Source organism: Lissotriton helveticus, chromosome 10 (genome assembly GCF_964261635.1).
Source record: "Lissotriton helveticus chromosome 10, aLisHel1.1, whole genome shotgun sequence".
In the NCBI taxonomy this organism is placed as follows: domain Eukaryota; kingdom Metazoa; phylum Chordata; class Amphibia; order Caudata; family Salamandridae; genus Lissotriton; species Lissotriton helveticus.
The window spans coordinates 190,563,776-190,586,109 of NC_136071.1; the positions used below are offsets into that span (position 1 = coordinate 190,563,776).

At 46.7% G+C, this 22,334-nt stretch overlaps 1 protein-coding gene across 1 annotated transcript in view; it reads left to right on the plus strand.

The window, feature by feature from the left end:
• PDILT (protein disulfide isomerase like, testis expressed) overlaps positions 1–21,384 on the plus strand; it is a 303,945-nt gene extending 282,561 nt beyond the window's left edge. The window contains exon 11 of the mRNA XM_078665093.1: positions 21,216–21,384. Within this exon, the coding sequence (XP_078521219.1) occupies positions 21,216–21,281 (66 nt within the window). The 3' untranslated portion in view covers positions 21,282–21,384. The remainder of the gene's footprint in view (positions 1–21,215) is intronic.
• The last annotated feature ends 950 nt before the right edge of the window (positions 21,385–22,334 follow it).

Sequence of the window (22,334 nt, forward strand, 5' to 3'; positions counted from 1 at the left end):
AATCTAGCTCCTTGTTGTTGTTGATGCCTCCTGGTCTTCGTGGCTGAAGAGACAAACTTCACCTTTTCACCTGAAACCACCCGACATCTGGTGGCATCTTTCTATCGCCGCCCTGGTCACTGGCTAGTGGCCCAGACTCTGTCTCCTCTGCTTTCAGGTTCTTCACATCTCTGATCCACCCTTGGATCCACTCGGACACTTTTCCTCTGGTCGCCTGCAGCACTTCTTCGCAGCTCTCCATTGGAATCGACGACAAAACCAGACACGAAAAGACACCTATGCACCCTGCTTCCCTGGGTGAGGTAACAAGAGTACTCCGGTGCTCCCGTGGGTATTGACTCTCCAAGTGTCCTAGTCTAAAGGGGTTCCATCGCAGCTCACCTCCTTGTACCCTTTTTCTTTAAAATTGTAACTTGTTCGTTCTCCATAGAAAGTCAATGGTAACCCGCGGCAGTGTTTAGACACTGCACGCGTCTCCCGTGGACCTCCTACATCCTAAACTGTTTTAGTATATGGTTTGTGAGGCACCTAGGGCAAAATGTATACAGTGCAACTCATCGTATACTAATTAAGTTCCTTGTATTGTACTTTTACCTCTGACCTCACAAAGAGTGCAGAAGGGTTGTGTTTAGAATAAATACATATATATTTGATATGAACCTTGTGTGGTGTGCTGTCATTTGGTACTCAAGAGATTATAATTGGTAAAACAACTAGCTTAATTCGCTCTCTGAAGTCTTAGCCTGAAGACTGCTCGCCATTGTTACCTCTAGGATAGCTTTCTATAAGGTTGACTTTACAACCACCATCAATAAGGGTCGATTAGACTGGTGCAAGGTGCCCACTAGAACTAGTGGACATCATATACCAGGCTAACTTCTCATACCGACCTAAGGTTCCCCCATTTGTCTGCACCTAATCTACTCTGTTCGCATACCTCATTTGGTCCAACCTCAACTTGTCCTTTATTCTCCTGTGCTTGGAGTCCACCTCATCACTGCAATATCTGAAATACCGTAGGATTTCATCCACGGACTTGTTTTGCCAGCAGATCAAATGTGCTTGAATCATAACACTAATTTCCGGTCTCAGTCCCAGTGCAAATTTGGAAACAAACTGTCCCATATCTTTAGAGTCAAGAGTATCTAACACGCGGTATTGCTTCAAGGCTTGCAAAAGCTGTTCATAGTAAGCATGTACTGATTCCTTGGGTTTCTGTGTCATCAAATCTATTTTAACCCAATCAATATCTTGTGGCGCTATTTTAGATTGTAGCCATGTAATTACTTGTTTGAACCTTTTCACAGCCAAGGGTGAAGGACCATGAGTTATAGGGTCTCTGTCTGGTTCAGCAGAAGGCCAATCAATAGCAATTTTACAAGTGGACCATAAATCACTAGGAACCACAGTGTCAAACAAGATATTCAAATCAATCCACAACACCTTTGAAATCTTTACAACGTGATCGGCTTGCTTATACCATTCAGCAGATTGCTCCTTCAGCCGAGGCAAATCATTTGTGAATGCTGCTAAATCACCCCTGTTCTAAGGCACATTCACACACCCCCACTAGGCACTTCTCGCAATGGGTATGCCTCAACTCCTGGCATTCCCGCTCCTGGAGGCGGCGTTTCTCCCATTACCTTCCTAACACTTTTTTTTACTACCTCTCCTCCCGTTTGTCAAACAACCTCCATGCACGTATCCCTATGATCAGCTCTCGAATGAGTGTTTTCAAGCCTGTTACCCTTTTCTATTCTTGTTCCTGATCACTATAATTCAACCTATGGTTTCCCTGTAACATTATCGTTTTGGATAGGTCTACATCATATTTTTGGGCCAATTCTGTTAATTTCTCATGTGGTCGTCTCGCCTTACGAGTAACATCCTTCGCCACAATCAATAGCTCATCCTGCTTGTAAATCTCTATCCTCTTGAAAGGCAAGTTCCCACTGATTATTTCATCCACCTCAGTCTTCAACCTCATAACATCTAACAATTTTGCCTTTACAGCAGCCTTGATTGTGCCCTGAATCAAAGCGCTACTTTGTCCTTCTCTGTCACTGCTCCGATTTCTTTGCCAATTCTCTGATGTTGGGGTCTGTAGGGCATGCTGATTTCCAGAGGTTCCCTGACCTGCGCCTACTTCTGGTATCCTTCCTATGGCTCTCCTGACTGGAGCTTTCGACATTCTCAAATCTGAATATGAGTTTGCTAATGACACAGATCGTATAGTACTAGACCCAACATGTACTCTCAAAGGATCTGCAGTTGCTGGCAACAGGGTACTAAATTGTATAGGCACCAGAAACGGATTGGTCCCTCTCATAGTCACATTTCCTCCTGAGCTGACCCTTTCTTCTAACCCTGACTGTTGTTGACTAGCGTTCTCCACTAAACTCAGGTTGTACATAGAGACTTCAGGTCCGATAGTGACCAGTACCGTAGGGGGGTTCCGGCAACCATAAAGCAGCTTTGACTCCACTTGACTCTGCACCTCCTAACACCGGTAACCCTGTTCCTTCTATTCCTGCTGAAATCCTTCCCACTGCCCACGCACTAGGGGCCTTATCTGTGATGTTACAGTTCTTTCCATATTCGCTGCATTTGCCAGTTCTTGCCTTCCTTCTTCTCAATTTGGATTGTAAGGTGGAGGACGCTCTGCCAGCAATCAGTCTAATAGGCTGTCGTCATATCACTCCCATCATTTCCATTTTCTCTTCCATTCTATCCTGATTATCTCCCTCTCTCACCAGCATTGGATAAAACCTCTCCCCCTCGATGGTGTCTACCCTCCATCTTTTAAGTTGTGCATCCCATTGTGCATCCTGACGTGCATTCATTACCATTTTCATCTTCCCATGGAATCTTTCCCTGTTCTTTGCCTGTGCTGCTCGCATCCACGCATCTAATACCTCAAACTGTGTTGGTCTAGGTGAAGGCCACAGTACAGACATCATTCCCCTCAACTGATACAACACTTCCAATCAAAATGAACCATAACGTGGAAAAGCCAAATCCCCCTCTTTTTCAGTGATTTTGTGCCAAATTTGAAGCCAAACTACAGTATGGAGTCATACATGTTTTGCCACATGGTGTGTTGAAGTATCCTCGGGCGGTGCTTCCTCACCCACTCGGTTAACCACTTCCCGATCTCCCCTGCACAGATCACGTAACACCCTAAAGCATTGTATGATTAAGTCAAATTTTCCTTCAACAGACAAGATTTTCTCAATTACAACTTCCTGATGTCTACTAACCAATCCCAGTGCGGCGTTACACCAACCAACCTAGGGCAGAGCGGCACACTGTCATGTCAACTTTTTCCTCCTCGCAGCGGATCACCCTCCTTCACAATTTCTCCGTTCACATTGACTCGCACAATCACAACTCCGTAATTGTCTGCCTTTCTAAGATATCGATAGAATTCAGTCATTCAAGAACATTCACACACAGTGACCCTCGACCTGCGCTGGCCACCTGAATCAATATAGGCTCCCCTGTACAGAAGGCTTACCATACTATTCTCACATGTCCCATTCACACAAAGTTCCTTGTCTTAGGTGGAATTGCCAATGAACTCTCACGACAACTCCTCAAACTAGCGGTCAGACAATCGCAGCAAATCGGAATCTTCTACACCATTTGATATATCCCAGGATCTTAGGCCACTTTGGGGCCTGAAACTCAAATCACAATCCTTGGACGACATCCAGCCCAAAATCACATTCACTCGACTTTCACACAAACTCCCCCAGACATCATACAATCAACACATTCCCGCAATCTAACACATGACGCATCTCTTTTGGTACTCACTCATCTGTTCACCACTGTTCTCGCCGCACCATCAATCTCCGTCGGTCTCCGCCAATGTCCGTCGTTCTCTGCTCTCAATCATTGAGCTCTTTTTTGGGGCTCTATGGGTCTAGGGCTTTTCTAGAGTTTTCTAGATTCTCCCACTGCTTCATGTGACAACCATCCTACACTGCTACCAACTGAGGGAGCCAGATTCCATATTATAGATCTGCTCTGGAACTCTTTTTATCAGCATGAAAGCGTGGAGGGGAGTAAAATCCTTAGGCAATCAATCACTGCAGTTCCAATGAACTATGACTAAGAAGAATCACAGACTCCCAATTAAGTTTAGTTTTTAGAGAACGGTTGGTGGTCTGAGTGATTGGTGTGTAGGCACTGGAGGGATATTCATTCAAGATAGTTTGTGCAAATAGTAATAATTGTGACGGTGCTACAGGGATGAGGAGAGCCACCTGCCTCCCTAAAACTCTGTGGTAAACCAACAGAACAATGAAAATGGGATACCCTAGCACACGTGATAATCAAGGTACAATATTTTCAGAAATTAGTAAGAATACACAACACAATTGATGGATTATATCAATTCTTTTCTTCTCTTAAATCAGTCTTCCCGAAGTTCGGGTTTCACGCTTTTCCAAGCCAAGCCAACACGTGTTTTGTCGCTTCTTGCACAATTTAGAACATGCGACTTGTTCACGGCTAGGTTAAAACATATATAACACATTATGAGATTTTCATAAGCTCCAAATAGACTTAGAAGCACAATTTGTGAGTAAAGACTAACTAATGTGCGCCCCAGGGAAACATTCCCAGTGTTCACATAATGCATGCAATGCAACATAGTATTATAACATGCATTAATCTGTCATCATTTAGCAAGTGCTCATGAGTTCCAGGTTGGTTATGTGTTTTGGCAATATCGATATATGTATTCCTGCCTATCGTATCACCCAAATTATTAATTAGTCACCCAGAAATGAGAAAATTTAGTATAGAGTATGTAAGAACACTCCTTAACTCCCTATTCTTCGTTTGTCACCAAAGCAAGTGAAGCAAGTGTACAATAACTAAAAGTACAGAGCCATACACTGACCTGTATGTATAATCATTCACAACTTCTGAAAATACAAAAAATGTAAAATGTATCTCAGTAAGTTCCAGTTCCTCAGAGAACATTTTACAAACGATCATGAAATCCCAAAAGGCAAATACCTCTCATATGGCGATAATTCCAGGCCACATGGTCCCGTGGCGTGAGCTTAAAATTTCCAAAGTCTCCAATAAATTCAGGTAATATTAATCAAATGGCCAGTAACCAGGTTTCCAAAATCTAAATATGAAAATCAAATGCTCAGTCTTAGTCACAATGGTATCCCAAATCGTGTAATATCACTAATCGCACCGGTATACATACGTAAGCAATTGCCGTCTTGGGGGCTCATTAGGATGGCGGTTTTCCCGCATCCTCCGGGCCGGCGGAAGCCACCGCCGGCCCGGAGGATGTGGGAAAACCACCGGGGAGGCACAAAAGACCCACCGCCAAATTAGGATGGCGGTGGGTCACAAAATCGGTCCGCAGCTTTTCCGCCGCGGTCGCCTTCTGACCGCGGCGGAAAAGCTCTAACATGGCTGGCGGTGTCTATCAGACACCGCCAGCCATATTAGGATGGCAGAAAACAGATGCCTTTCCACGGCGGATTCTCCGCCGTGGAAAGGCATACAGTGATTTCTTTGGGGGCCCGTAGCGGGCCCCCAGGGTGATTGTGTGGGTGGGGGGTGCACATGGGGGGTACCTATGGTACCCCCCTGCATTTGCGTGCACGAAGCGGCAGGCACCGCGTGGTGCCTGCCGCTTTGTGCATGCAAATGCTAAGCATGCATATTTAACCTTGCGGCGGGTGCTGCTTCAAGCAGCACCCGCCACAATGTTAAATATTGAGGATGTGACCGCCAAGCTGGCGGTCACATCCTAATTGCACTGGAGGGACCGCCGCGGCCCCTGCGGACGGTCCCTCCTCCTCTAGGGTGGCGGACGGATGCAAGTCCGTCCGCCATCCTAATGAGCCCCCTGATTATTATAATGTAAGAAAATAGTGCACATGGCAAGTAAGCCCAATCATAATAATGAGGGGCTACCTAAATTACCAGTATATATGTTCGTTACGGGCTATCGAGCTATGCAAGAAACAACAGCGCGGGCACTCTCTGTGATAACGTGCCCTTATTAAGTCGAGGCATCAGTTGTCACTGAACTTAACAGTGCGATGCATGTTTTTTTATTTTTTTTTTTTAAAGTAATTTTTATTGTAAACACACTTTACACAGGCCAATAGTTACGCACATTCAGTATCAATCACAGTGCCACAGTCTGGTATGTCAACATCTCGTGTACACAGCCTGCAGGCCCACATCCCGGGGGCCGGGCGGCAGCAATGGTTCCGCGCCCACATGCCTGGTGTTTCTTCCACAGGAGTATTGTCTCGGATTTGTGTGTGTGCCTACTTTTCCGTCCTCAACTAAGGAAACCCTGAACTCCCCCCCAACTCCCCCCCAGTTCAAAGATTCTAACCCCCCCCCTGTTCCCCCCCCCCCAACCCACCATCCGCACAGGAGCCTCTTGAGGTGTACCTCTAACCTTGGACTTCAGGCTTTCCCTTCTACCGGTCCTCTTAACTCCAGTTTATTGTAATGTGCTGTTCCCGGCCACGTCTAGGTCCTCCCCATCATCCACCATTCCACTATCCCTGAGGCCTTGAACCAGTACCTCCCAGGCCGTTGCTTGTTCTAGCGCCCTTTCATTAGCAGTTCTGCGCGCCATCTGATATCTATATGTGCTGTCGCAGGCCGCCCACTTCAGAAATTCGTTGTACCACCTCTTATGCGTCGGGCCCGTCCTTGCCTTCCAGTTTCTAGTTATCTCACGCTTGGCTACCATCAATCCCATATCTATGAATTTGCTTGAAAGCTTGTTTTTGGGGGTATGTGGGAACCAATGCAGGAGGCACGCCGCTGCATCATAGTCAACAGTCCGGCCCGTCACCTCGTTCATGGACTCACCCACGGACCGCCAATAGTCCGATAGGGCCGGGCACGACCAGAGCATATGCACCAGCTCTGCTCCTCCTGCCGCGCAGCGGGGGCATTTCGCATCAGTCGCGCCAAAGTATCTCAGGATTCTCCCAGGGGTCATGTATGCCCTGTGCAGTATATAATAATGAATAATTTGAAACCGAGCGTTCCTTGTGCTATTACGCGCCCTTCGCACCAGTTGTGCCCACGTCGTGTCCGGGATGGGCTTGCCCAGGTCAGTCTCCCACTTGAGTTTCAGCGCATCGAGGGGGGGCAAGTGCTCGTGGAGCATTCTGTTATATAAACAAGACACCGCTTTCACCGTTCCCGCCGCCATCATGGTGTATTGGCACGCCATGGCCGTCTCCGGCTCCGCCAATCCCAGTCCCCAGTGTTTCTGCATAGCTCTTATCACAGCTGCGTGAAGGAGATAACCCCCGCGTGGGAGATCAAATCGTTCCTGGAGGGCCAGGTACGGGAGGAGCTCCCCGTTGTCGAAAAGATCCCCTATCACCTGTATTCCCGCCTCCTCCCACTGCTGCAGGCGGGACCAATCGCCTCCATGGGGCAGGGCAGTCAACATGCCCAGTGGCATCTCCGGGGCGTAGGGGTGCGTAATCCCTGCCCGCTTCTGTGCTCGGTTCCAGCAGCGCCGAAATGTATCCTGTTCAAGGGATAAATCCCGGGCGGCGAGTTTCTGTCCTAGAGCGATGTAGGCTAGTATGTGCCGTGGCGTGCCCCGCAGTCGCCCATCTTCTGGGCCCCGGTAAACACGAGCTACCTCTTGCGTAAAGATCTGCAACTGGGCAGCGAGGTAATAGAGCTCATAATCAGGGAACGCCAAGCCTCCCTCATCTTTCGGGCGGGTGAGTGTCGCCAGCGCCACTCTACATCTGCCCGTCCCCCACAGGAAGGTAGTCAGCTGGGATCTAAGTCGACGGAAGAAGGAGCTGGGGATCCAGATCGGGAGCGATCGAAAGTAATACAGCAGCCGCGGGAGGGCCACCATTTTTAACAGAGCTATCCTACCAGCTATGGACAGGGGAAGCATGGCCCAGAATGCCATGCTGCCCTTCAGGCCTCTGACGCATCTCTCCACATTACCCTCGAACAAGGCCGTCGCTGTGTGATAAACGTAAACTCCAAGGTAATGGAGACAAGTCGGCTCCCAATGGAGTAGCGGTCTGTGTTCTGGGCGGGCCGCGTCCTCCTTCAATGGAAAGAGGCACGTTTTCTTCCAATTAACCCTCAGTCCCGACAGGTCACCAAAACGTCCCAGCAATTCCTCCGCACCATCGAGCTCTATTGCGTCATTAGCAAGGAACAACAGGAGATCATCGGCGTACAGCGATATGAACTGTCGCCCGTCGCTAGCGAGCACGCCTGCGAAGTATCGCCCCCTGCGGGCTTCCACCGCCAGCGGTTCGATCGCTAATGCGAACAGTAATGGGGATAGGGAGCACCCCTGCCGGGTGCCCCTCTCTACTGGGTACTGTCGGGACACCAGGGACCCAACTCGCACTCTCGCCACTGCCGCTGTATAGAGCACTTTCGTCCAACGGATATAGCCTACGCCCAGCCCGAAGCGCTCCATGACTGCATATAAATAATCCCACTCTAGACTATCGAACGCTTTTTCTATATCGACCGAGAGGGCAAGCGGGGTTCCACTCCTCTCTCGCAGATCTTCCATAAGTCGGATAAACCTTCTAATGTTTAACGTCGTGTTCCGGGTAGGGATAAAGCCGTTCTGGTCCACGTGGATCAGAGTGGTCATGTGCGGCAGGAGTCTCGATGCTAGAATAGAGCTTAAGATTTTATAGTCAGCTGTGAGCATCGAGAGCGGCCTATAGGAGGCTGGACTGCTGCCTTCTCTGCCAGGTTTCAGCAGCGGGATGACTATCGCTTCCCGCATCGATTGGGGGAGTCGACCCGTGGTTCCCGCTTCCTTGTACACAGCTAACAGCCGCGGCGCTAAGGCGTCCACAAATTTGCCGTAAAATTCAACGGGCAAACCATCTATTCCTGGCGTCTTATTGCGGGCCATGGACTTAATAGCTCTTCTAATCTCCCCTAAGTCGATGTCTCTCCCCAAATCCTCCGCCTGCTCGTCCTCTAAGCACGGCAGGGTGAGGTCGTCCAGGAAAGCCTCTGCCTCCTTCCCTCGGTCGCCCGGGGTGCTACTATAAAGTTTCTCGTAGTATCTCTGAAAGCCGTCCACTATGGCCGACTGGGTGTAGGACAGACTTCCCTCCTCCTCTGCAATTTGCAAGATAGGGGAGCAGCGTTTCGCGGGGTTAGCAAGCCACGCCAACAAAGTGCCCGATCGGTCGCCTTCTACATGAGATCGCAGCGCGTATGCCCGATGATCGTAAGCCCGTAGCCTCTCTACTTCAACCGCCACCGCTTCCCGGGCCGAGCAAACCGTTCCCTGCAGCTCCGGCCGGCCCGGTCGGTCTCTCTCCACTACCCTCAGTTTGGCGTCTGCCCTCTCTAGGTCGGTCAACAGTACCCGTCTCGTGCCTACGACCTGCGTAATGCACTGTCCCCTCACTACCACTTTGAAGGCGTCCCATTCCACTGCCCTAGAGGTCGCTGAACCCTCGTTATTGGCAAAGTATTGTGCCAACCCCTCCTCCAGTGCCGCCCCGAGTATCGGGTCTTCTAAAGTCTCCGGCCGGAGCCTCCAGGTTGGCACCCTAGGCTTTTCCGTCATCCAGTCTAAGTGAATTAAAAGCGGATTGTGGTCTGAGATCGTTCTCGTCAGATATTCCGACCAGGCAACCTGCGACAGCACTTCTCGTGTGCACAATATCGCGTCCAGTCTAACGTGGAGTTCATGCATCCCGGAGTAGAACGAGTAATCCCGGTCTGTTGGGTGCCGCGCCCTCCATGCATCAGTTAACCCCCAGCTCTCTTGCCAGTCCCGTCTACCCTTGGCTACACGGTGTACCGGGGAGTCTCTCAGGGGTGGGTGGGACCTATCTAATTGCACGTCCGCCACAGAGTTAAAGTCCCCTCCCATGAGTATCGGACCCACCAGGAAGTGCGCCAGCGTCCCCGATAGGTTTGCATAGAAGGTCAATTGGTCTATATTCGGGGCATATACACTGCATAGAACGATAGCTTTACCCCGCAATCTGCCCTCCACTACTACAAATCTCCCCTCTGGATCTATCAGCTGTCTAGTCATTTGAAAAGGCGTCCCCGCCCTCACCCAGATCAGAGCGCCCCTTGCGTAGGCCGAGTAAGAGGTGTGAAAAACCTGCCCCCGCCATCTCCTCTGTAACGCCACCCCTTCCTGCTTCGTAATGTGTGTCTCCTGTAAGAGCGCTATGTGGATCCCTCTCCGCTGTAGGTAGGCGTGCACTTTATGCCTAAGTTGCATCGTGTGTAGGCCCCTCACGTTCCAGGTCATGCATTTCAAAACATTCGAGTTAGCCATTGTCCCATAAGTCATGGTTCTCCTCCCCCTCCCTATATCCATTCCTGTGGAAGATGGTCCCTCCCCGTCCCCAAGCAGAACCTCCCAATTGCTCAGCCCCTAAGGAATTCAAGGTCTGTGTCTGCAAATCCCCCCCATCACCAAACCCCAACTGTGGTGTTCCCCCTCCCCCCAGAACAGGCCCCAATACCGAGATATCAGACCCCATCCAAACTCCCTTAACTCAGAACTCCCAAGTGTTTAGTTCACGGCCGTAGCCGCAAGTGCCTTAAGGGCGTGCGGAGCGAGGCCTCGCCCAAAAGGGGGCTACATGACCCAGGTCCGCTGCCATCCCCCCACTACTGAGAACAGCACATAGCCAGTCACCCAGCGCTCATGCCTGGAATTAATTCCCCCGTTAACCGGGTGAACCCCCTCAAGGCCCTCTCCCCCTACCCATCAGTCGCAAGTCAGATGTTCAGGATTTCTTCCGCTGTTTGCGGTGTCACCACCGGGTCCTTGGCACCGTGGACCCCCGACAGGTCCGACTCCAAGCCCGAGGCAGATACATGCGTCTCTGTATCCGTGCCTCGTTTGAATTGAGAGCCCCCTTCTGTTCCAATTTCGATCACTGCTTGGAGCGCAGCCTTGCGCTCAGCCTCCGTTTGCGAAGCGGTTGGTCTCCCGGCTCCGCGACGACGCCTGCGCAATCTTTGCGATTTGCGCGGACCCTCCGGCGCTCTTTCCCGCTCCTTTTCTCGCTCCTCTCGAACCTTGGCGCCATCCGTGCCCGCTTTGTAGGTTTCCCACCAGTCCCAAGCGTCTGCAGCCAGGTTGAAAAACATCGTTTTGTCGTCCACCACAATTCGAAGTCTGGCAGGGAATAGCAAGGAGTATTGGATGCCCTCTGTGCGTAGCTCCTTCTTGATCGTCAGAAAGGAAGCCCGCTGCTTCTGCGTCTCGAACGTGAAATCCGGGAACAGCGTGACTTTACTGTTCGCGATTTGGAACGGGCCATCGTCCCGGGCTCTTTGCAGGAGCAGGTCCCTGTCCCTGTAGTGCAGCAGTTTAGCCACGATGGGTCTCGGTGGTAGGCCAAGTTTGGGTGGGCCGGATGGGACCCGATGCGCTCTCTCTAGGGCAAAGAAGGGCGACAGGCCCTCAGGTGCCACTACAGTTCTTAGCCAATTGTCACAGTAGGCCACCAAGTGCGTCCCCCCTTCGCTCTCCGGCAGGCCTACGATTCGCACGTTGCTGCGGCGGCTTCTATTTTCCGCGTCCTCTGCCCGTCGCTCCAATACCTGAATCCGGTCTAGAGCCTCCGTGAGTTTGCCCTCAAGAGTTTTGTGGGCAGGAGCCAGGACTTTCAGGGCCCCCTCAGTCTCTTTTACCCTGTCTTTCAATTTGTCGTGGTCGGCACGGAGCAGGCCGAGCCCTGACGCCACCTGCGCAATATCATTATGCAGCGCTTCCCTCGTTGCTGTTATGGCCTCCAGGATACGATCTTGTAGCCTCTTCAGGTCTGAGGGCTCCCCCATGTCTCCTTCCGCCGTCCCCGAGACCGCCGCTTCCTCCTGCTTGCCTCTCGGCTTCCCCATCGTGGCCTGCGGGAGTTCTCGGGGCTCAGTCCAGCGCTCGCCCTTCACACTGCCTCTTCAGCGTCGTGCTAGCTCTCTCAAAGCAAGGTCAATCTCCCCTGTCCGGGCAACCAGCGGTTGCAGTTAGCGTCGCTGGGTAGGGGTCAGACACGGGGGGATACGGGCGTGTTGCCCCGGGCCGTGGGTGGTAGGGCACCGATGTCCTAATGTCGCCGAGATCAGGTTCACTCCCAGCGGCCGCCCGCCGCTATCCGGGGGCGAGGCTCACTAGCCCTCGTGGCGGGAGTCAGCCAGGGCCCCCCAGCTGGCAAGTACAGTCACCCCCTGGCGTGCTTGCCTCTGCCGTTAACAATCCAGGTAGTCCCCAAATGTTCGCCGCTCTCCCCCCGCCTCACTTCACCCCCCCTGTGGGCTGCTCGGTGTTACGGCTTACCGCGTAGTTCAGGGGGGGGAGCGTTCAGGATCCCTCCGGCTCGCCGGGTCTCAGCCGCGCCAGTCTGGGCACAGGGTGTCCGCAGCGCACAGCGCTCTCCACGCAGCCTCCCCGGGGCGTTCACCAGCAGCCGCTTCGCTGCTCCGCGGAGCTTCTAGGAGAGGCCTCTACAGGGCCTCCGGGGGGGAGGGGGCACTTCTCCACCGGTTCCGACCCTCGGCGGGTCTCAGCTTCACCCCCAGGCGTCAGCCCTCGGTTCAAGCAGCCGGACGTTACAAGTCCGTCACTGCGGCCGCCATTTTGGGTGTTCTCCCGGCTCGGCTCTGGCTTCTCCGTGGTCCGGCGGAGGCCGGTCCTCCCAACGGCCCCCTGTCCGCTCCGCTCTCGCCCCACCAATGCCGGTGCCCGGATCGATGCTTTCCAGGCGCAGCGCTGGGCTCCCTGCAGCAGAAGACAGGATAATTGCGGGGAATAGGCGCGGAGCTCCGGGCTCACGCCGCCATCACCCTCGGCGTGCAAGCCACGCCAACAGTGCGATGCATGGTACTAGTATCTACCGCCCACTAGTTGAACTTCGTGAAGCAAGCAAGCAACAGGTAACAGCAGGTAGCGCCCCATAACCGCGCTAGTCAGTCGTCAGTGCTATTAATATGAACCGCATACTGTTTATTAACCGAGCGGAATGCTATCTAACCGGAGTGTGGTTAACCCAAAACGCGTGCTTTATTTCGGCTTAGTCAACGAAGTGCAGCGTATCGGCTGGACCTCATCTCCTTACCTTCATTAAATGATGACAGGCGCCTGTGTACCATTTGACAAAGACTGTTTATGTCACTTACACTACATAGTCAATGATGATTTGTTTAGATTTTGTATTTTAGTTTTTTCCCTTTTGGACAAAGCATACACACAGCTAAATATTTTAGAGCAAGGTGCTATACTTTTCTGCTACCGGAGCTGGTTATTATTATAGGAACATTAACAAAAGTCAGGATGTATCATTATCCCTTTTGGCACCGATCTTTAAAAGGAGATATCACTTTTTAAGCCTTTCTAAATATTTATTAATAGTTATGACGATTTTAATTCCCCAATTTGGGATTTTCAATAATTAATGAATGTAAATAAATGACCAAACTGGAACAAATATTGACAAATACACTGTTTCAGTAACATGAGTATACCACGATCACCATTCTAAGATGGCACCCGCATTAGGTTGCACACGTGATCATGCTTCACATGGTCACGTGTTTTTCTAGGGAAGCATTTACTTACAAACAATGGCGCGAGTGCCGATACTCGCACTCGAGCATACGGCGTGAGGACAGAGGATGCGAAACAGGCGCCTGTCATAATTTAATGAAGGTAAGGAGATGAGGTCCAGCCGATACACTGCACTTCGTTGACTAAGTCGAAATAGAGCATGCGCTTTGGGTTAACCGCACTCCGGTTAGATAGCATTCCGCATTAATGGCACAGACGACTGACTAACGTGGTTATGGGGCGCTACTGGCTGTTGTTGTTTTTTAAGGGCAGGGCGTTACCTGTTGCTTGCTTGCTCCACGAAGTTCAACTAGTGGGCGGTAGATACTAGTACCATGCATCGCACTGTTAAGTTCAGTGACAACTGATGACTCAACTTAATAAGGGTACGTTATCACGGAGACTGCCCCCGCTGTTGGTTCTTGCATAGCTCGATAGCCCGTAACAAACATATATACTGGTAATTTAGGTAGCACATCATTATTATGATTGTGCTTACTTGCCATGTGCACTATTTTCTTACATTATAATAATTAAGACGGCAATTGCTTACGTATGTATACCTGTGCGATTAGTGACATTACACGATTTGGGATACCATTGTGACTAAGACTGGTCATTTGATTTTCATATTTAGATTTTGGAAACCTGGTTACTGGCCATTTGATTAATATTACCTGAACTTATTGGAGACTTTGGAAATTTTAAGATCACGCCACGGGACAATGTGGCCTGGAATTATCGCCATATGAGAGGTATTTGCCTTTTTTGGATTTCATGATCGTTTGTAAAATGTTCTCTTGAGGAACTGGAACTTACTGAGATACATTTTACATTTTTTGTATTTTCAGAAGTTGTGAATGATTATACGTACAGGTCAGTGTATGGCTCTGTCCTTTTAGTTATTGTACACTTGCTTCACTTGCTTTGGTGGCTTAAACGAAGAATAGGGAGTTAAGGAATGTTCTTACTCACTCTATACTAAATGTTCTAATTTCTGGGTGACTAATTAATAATTTTGGTGATATGATCGGCAGGAATACATATATATTGATATTGCCAAAACACATAACCAACCTGGAACTCACGAGCACTTGCTAAATGATGACAGATTAAAGCATGTTATCATACTATGTTGCATTGCATGCATTATGTGAACACTGGGAATGTTTCCCTGGGGCGCACATTTGTTAGTCTTTACTCGCAAATTGTGCTTCTAAGTCTATTTGGATCTTATGAAAATCTCATAATGTGTTATATATGTTTTAACCTAGCCGTGAACAAGTTGCATGTTCTAAATTGTGCAAGAAGCGACGAAACACGCGTTGGCTTGGCTTGGAAAAACATGAAACCCGAACTTCGGGAAGACTGATTAAAGAGAAGAAAAGAATTGATATAATCCATCAATTGTGTTGTGTATTCTTACTAATTTCTGAAAAGATTGTACCTTGATTGTCACGTGTGCTAGGGTATCCCATTTCCCAATTAAGTTTAGTTTGTTTATTACAAAGCCAAGCAAGTTGGACATACAGTTACCTCAAGATGAGGGTGAAGACATACATTGGAACTAATACGAAGCCAAACCTATGGGTGAAGTTAAGGTGGTGCAGCATGTACAGGATAATCAGTTTGTGTATCAAAATACAGAAAATGACAGCACAGGCATCAAGATTCCCCTTCATTGGATTTTCACAAGTATAAAGCATTAGTTTGTCTCTACACTACAACTAGCGTGACATCCCTACCTAGCATTTCCCAAGGCAAGATCCATTAAGGTGTCAGCGTAAGTAGTCTTCCTAAGAAGTCTCTTCCCGTTAGATGGGTCAGGTAGCATAAAGCTACAGAGCTTGTTCTACGATGCTCTCTCTCTCAAGGCAATGTAGAGGTCCCCTGGACACTTTACCTACTTCAATACATCAATCTCACAGGTAGTATCCCAAGATCCACTGCAGCATCACACCATCCAGGGAAGCCACCTCCTCGTAGGTGATTTTTCACTAGACAGCGATGCGTCCAGGTCTTGTCGAGATTACCTTGATTCACTGGCTTGCTCCGATGAGAAAGTATAACAGTTCTCTATTATCAGTATCAACGCTCAAAGTATCCTCTTCTTCCTAAGCCTAACTCCTAAAACAAAGACATTATTCTAGCTGACAAGGATTAATTCTCCACCTGCAAACAGAAACATGAGACAGAGCAAATCCAACATGCACAGGAAATTCACCATTAAATCTAATGTGAGAGCTTCCAGGGGAAAAATACAAATCAGGCCTACAGAAATCAGCCAACATAAGAAATGGCACAATGACATCTTGAAATTACACATATAAAATGAACATTATGTAATGAGCACATCTAAATGAATACTTTACATAAGCACATAAATTGTGTGAATACTTGTCAGCAACGAATTCTGCACATTAATGTTTTCGACTAAACATACGTAGTGACAACTTTAATTTCTTCACGTTTACATTGAAAATATCCCTAGCATGTCACCTCTCATGTTATTACACTTCCCGTCCTAAAGTACTAAGTTAATACATTTCTTTAATTTCATGAGCATAGAAATATGACTATTTCGAGAGGCATGAAAATAAAGAAAGAAAAGACTTCTCTTCATTGGTTATTGTACCAACCTGTTTAAATTGGCAGCACAAAACAGTACTACATTAGTAGTGAAGAAAGGCTATTCTTCCAAGTATAGACTGTAACCGCACACTCTAAGATCCAGACCAGTTACTACTTCATTTGTTTAATGTATTATTTTGTCATCTAACTATTTCAAAATGTTATCCATCACTGTCTCTCCAGGGTTTCTGCATCATCCTGGTGAACCAGCAATGTTGTGGGAAGATTGGAGAGAGTCCTTTGAAACCTATTTAGAATCAGTTGGCGGGGATGTTTATGTCTTTATAAGGAAACTAACTATACTAAAACACAACTTCAGAGTAGAGGGAAGAAATATTTTCAAAAACCCACTTCTCCACCAATACTTTGGAGGAAGATGATATAGATCTAGAAGATAATGATGAATGTGCTATGATAATTCTGGAAGGAAATTATGCCAAAACATTGAATGTTGTCATATAGAGGCATACATTTTTCTCAGGAGCACAGCTTCCTGATGAAAGTGTGGAACAATATGTCAGTTGTTTGTGCATTCAATCAGCGACTTGCAAGTTTAAAGAACTGCAAGATGTAATAGTAAGGGATCAATTGATAACCCATTCTACCAACACACAAATTCACACAAACTACTGCTTAGTGTTAAGTAAGCAACACCAGAAAAAGCAATAATGAGTGCTAAAAGGATTGAAAAGAACTCAGCCTATCTTAAAGTGCTTAACCAGATGGTTAGTGGTGCTGCATCTGCATGTGTGGGAAAAAAAGTAATAATACAGGTACAGATGTGTATGTGGTATGGAATAAGAATCGAAACAAAGATCCCAGTGTTCCTATGAAGATGATGTCAGAAGTAAACATCTTTGTTAAGGATGTAGGAGTTTTAAGCCTCTTGGTTCTTCGACAAGTTATTCTGCGAGTAAGGCAAGCTGTTATTGATGTAAAAAGTGGGGCATTTTTGAAGAGTGCAAAGCTACTGAGGGTAACAACAACAAGAATAATGAAGTGGAAAAATTTGTACAGCTAGTAGAACAAGAGTCTAGTGAAGAAAACGATGTTCTTGCATTAAGGATAGTTAGGAAATTGTCATTGTTGCAGATGAAAATGACTACTTTATCTTGAATATTGTCAAACCTTACAACCATCCCATATCCAGTGTCTATGTTAAAAGGGTGATTGTGGATATGTGGGTGGATTTGTGTTCTCCTTACACTATAATTCACTGGAGGACATGGAAGATGTTGGAGAGAGTTGAATTGCAAACACCTGATGTGACCCCTGTTGGATATTGTGGTTAGAAGTTACCCATATTAGGATATTACAAACAGTTTTATGGTTCAAGGGTTGGGATAACCATTGAAAAGTGTATGTAGTGCGGAAGAGCAAATAACTAGGGTATAGAGGACAGAAGGTATTGGGAATATCTTTGGATCCAAACCATTCTGAGCAATTTCTGGTGATAGAGATATCCGAGGAAGGCAGGTGGAGGGTGGAGTTTCCAGAGTTGTTCAATGGTAGTTTGGACAGATAGAAGAGTCTTTCCCAGCGTATAATACTGAAACAAGGATCGGTACCTAAAATTAACAAGGTGGGGTTACCTTTCTTGAGAGCCGTGTTGAGGTCTTAATTAGAAAGATTTTGTCTAGATGGTGTGAAAGAACCCACAGAAGCTTCTGCTTTGTTAAGTTCAATTGTGTTGGCTCAAAAATCTGAAGGAAAGATTGCATGTGTATCTGAATAATTGCATTTGGTTGAACAGGCACCTGTTGCCAAACATCAATGAAATGTTAAAATAGTGGAAGGCTAGGCATTTTCCACCATTGACCTGTCTGAAGCTTATCATCGGATGGTGCTTCATCCTGATCCAAGACACTTAATGGTTTTTGTGACTCTTGGGGATGCTTATAGGTATTTGAGATTCCCTTTTGCGTTGGCTTCCACTTCCGCGGTATTCCAGCAGGTAATGCAGAAACTGTTAGCAGCTATAAAATGTATGGTTGTGTTTCAAGATGACATTTTGATGAGTGGGAAAAACAAGTTGGAACATGATGTATTATTGTGACAAGTACAGTGCCGTCTGAGAGATTCTGGTATGACAATTGGAGTTGAAAATTACATGTTCCCAGTACCAGAAGCAGCATTTTGGGACATGTAGTAGGAGGAGAAAAAGGGCCAACATGAAATTGTTAGAAGCCATAGAGAATATTCCAAGTACTGCTAGTAAGGAACAGTTGTGCTTATTCTTATATTACATGAAATGTGTAGATCATTTTGCTGAACGTACCAATGAGATGAGACAGTTATAAAAGAAAGGTGTCTAGTATTAATGGACAAGAGAGTATGAGGAATCATTTGTAAAAGTAAAGAAATACATAGCTATTGCTCCCATTTTGAATGTGTTTGATCCCTGCTATAAGGCAATTGTGATGACTGATGTCAGTGAGTATGGTTTGGGGATGCTGTTTTGATGCAATTAGATCATAATAAAGAATGAATAGTGGCATTTGTATCAGAACGTTTAGAGGTGCAGAAGGTATATATTTGATCATTGAAAAGGAAGCCCTTGCTTGTTGGGGAATTCAGCATTCCCCTAGTTATTTTGTTGGATGAATATTGAATTATGAACTGATCCCAAGCCACTCATAGATATTTTGATGACCAAAGGAATGGGAAGAGCTATGCCATGGTTGGACAAATAGATTTACAGGTTGCAGGATTATCCATTTGACGCACAGTATGTCCCCGGTGTGAGAAACATTGCAGCCAATTGTTTGCCCAGGCTTTCGATAGATGGTGACCAGGAAGTATTTCAGGACAATTGGTCAGTTTCGAGTGTGGAGGAGGTGTCTGATGATCATAATGGAAGATGCATATGAAGAGGGCATAAAAGAAGATGAAGGATTGTTGCGAGTCGGGAACAATATTTGGAAGGGTTGGATGAAAGAGTTAGAAAAAGACGAATTGATGATTAATTAAATATAGGTTGGTCTGGCCAGAATTGTCAGTTGTAGATAGAGTCGTCTTTAGAGGGAATAGATGTGTGGTCCCAATATCGTTCCAACAAAGAGTGATGGAATTATTGCACTCAGGTCATGTTGGTATGGCAGCCATGAAGCGAAGAGTTCGCATGGACTTTTGGTGGCCCAGTATGGATCGTGAGTTAGAAAGATGTGTAACAGAGTGCGTAAGTTATGTGACCAGTGACAAATCTTTGGTGGTAAGAGAATCTGCAATAGTACCGATCAAGTTTCCTGAAGAGCCATGGAAGATGGTGGGTGTGGATATACGTGGACCTTTTGGATATGGGGATGTGAATGGTAAATTTACCATTTAGTAGATTAAATGGCCAGAGATAAAACTAGTATGTGAAGTAAAGACTCAAGATATCATTCATTTTCTTTACAATATTTTCATGAGGGAAGGTATTCCCCAAGAAATTGTGACAGATAATGGTCCCCAATTTGTGCCTGGAATGATGTTGGAGTTTTTGGGAGTCGCCGGGTAATCCACCACAGAAAGGGTTTGCACTAAAGGTGGGTAGTAATCTTTGCTCCTCCGGCAGAGTTCTTCCTACTCCATGCCCCAAATGGAGCATAGCGTTTCAGGAAAACTCTGCCAACCACCACATGGCCGAGTTTTTTCTCGTGTAATCAGCTGGACAAGATATGCTGTTAGGGTTTTACCCACTTGACTGAATCTTCAATCATATCTAATAAATCAATCCTGCTGCAATCCTGTTGAGAATGACAGTTCCTTTCAGTACTGTCTGAAGAAACATAAAAGTTGTTAATGTCCATAAAAAACCCTAGCATCTTCGGTGAAGATGTTCCAAAACATTTCTATATTGTGTTTGATATTTTGATATAAATTGGGCTCAGTTAAAATTCTCGGTATACATGTTATGTGCTCTTGTTCTTTTGTAGCTTAAATACTACAGTGTTTGTGTCCTGTGTCTGGCGTCACTAATAATCTGACCTTCATAATAGCCAGACACAGCTATGCTCCAGATAACTCCAAGAGTTACTTATCGTCATTTTTAAAATACCCACAGTCTGGCAGAACTGCTTTTAGCTATAGGAATGATGTAACTCTTTCTGTAGGCTGTTTATGCAGTCAGTCATCGACCTGGCAGTGACAGTCATAGTATAATGCATTCCAAGCCTACTCAGTAAGACATGGGACACAAAAACATAAAGGAAATTGTTTCAGTAGCAAAAATAGTATTTCTTTGTTTCCTATAAGTGTGAAAACTAACAATCCCGACCCATGTTCTTTGATCTTGAATTATCTGTGAAGTGGTCCAAGAGAACACCACATACATACACTAGAGTTCATGTCCTTTGCTAATCGCTATTTACCCATGGAAATTCTACCCCTTTGTGAATGTTAAAAAAAGGTTTGTCAGCAAGAAGGCAGTGGTCCTTGGGACCACTGCCAACTCTCAAACAAACTTTTTTTTTAAAAGAAAACTATTTTTTAAACGCAGCCCCATATGTTATAGGGAAAATGGGCTGCATCACAAATAGTTTAATTAATTAAAAGGTGTTCATAGATTTGATGGTCTACTGACCGTAGCAGGCAGCATCTCTCTGATGGCCTTCAATAAGAGTGCGTGACAGTTGGCGACCTACCTCATTAATATTAACGAAGTAGGTCTGATTGTGACCCTCTCTGAATGGTGGTTTTGCAAACAAACTTATATAGTAAATACGTCAGTTTTCAAATTCAGAATCCATTCATAGGAACTCAGTGGCAGATTTACAAGCCCCTTGTGCCATTTTTGCGTCACTTTTAACATGGGAAAAGTGACGCAAAAGTGGCGCAAGGGGCTTGTAAATATGCCCCTCAGTGCCCAATTTACAACTGTTCTTCCCGAATGGATTTGTAGTACATATGACCCTGAGTTTTTTCAAGTGTTATTGTTGCAGGTTGAGCGACTATTACTAACTTACACATATATTCTCTAACATTCTTTTTCAAGAACTCTAAGAACTCAGAAGACAGTGGTGGTCAAGTGAAGGAAGACTTACGTAAAGAAGAACTTTAACAGAGCCTTGTTTTGGAGAGCTCCTCGTGCTCAGCATATGGCATGAAATACAACATGAAGTATAAAATAACTACAATAAAATAACGTAACTTAATAACGTCAGTGTTTGGTACTATTATTGTTGGCAAAATTTGTTTGTTCTTCTGTTCTTGATTTATTTGTCTATGCAAGTTGAGACTCTTGTTGTTCAGACATGAGATTCCTCAGTATGACTTTGCAATGAGGTCTGCCACGTGTATCTAAGTGCAGGAGACACATCTTTCTAGATACTGAGCAAGTGGCGGTTAGATGCTCAGCATTCAGTTTATGATGCCGTGAACGTATCTTTTGGATGTATGACGGTACGACGCGTACCGTCACAACGCATTCCTTTACAACGCGTTCCTTACAACGCAAGTCGTTACCACGACTTGCGTTGGGGGCGCGGATTTCGAATAGTATAATTTACTATTCTAACACCAGTCCTCGTGGACACTAGGGAAGGTGTTGGAATAGTAAATATACTATTTTTAATCCTCTAGCGCCCTCCAGCGCAAGTCGTGGTTACGACTTGCGTTGTAACGGACGCGTTGTAAAGGCCACGCGGAGTAAAATCCGCGTGGTAAAGGATGTTTCCCGTATCTTTTAAGTCATGAAAGCCACTCTAGGTGGAACCATTTGCAAGCACCCGGCTTCTTCGCACAAATCATCCACTCTGCTGAAGTTAAGTCCTACCTCAGTTCAATGATGTTAATGTGAGCTGAGCATACTGATGTCATTGAATGATGTCTTGGTGCCGCCAGAGCCTTTAACTATGGTAAGGGGAAGAACGGAGCATCGCTGTGCAAATCTTTCCTATTCCCAGAGGTCTCCAAGCACTTAATATGGGTTGGTTTACAGTAAGTTAAGTGATTGTCTATTTCCATCCACATCACCCCTCATCATTGAAGAAGCAGTAGGGGTAACAGGAGGCACTTCCCTTTCCATTGCTGCATGACTGCCTTACCAAACTAAAATGTCCCTTCAGCCATCAGGGAAATGCCTTGTTTTCATAACTGTATAACAACACCCCAG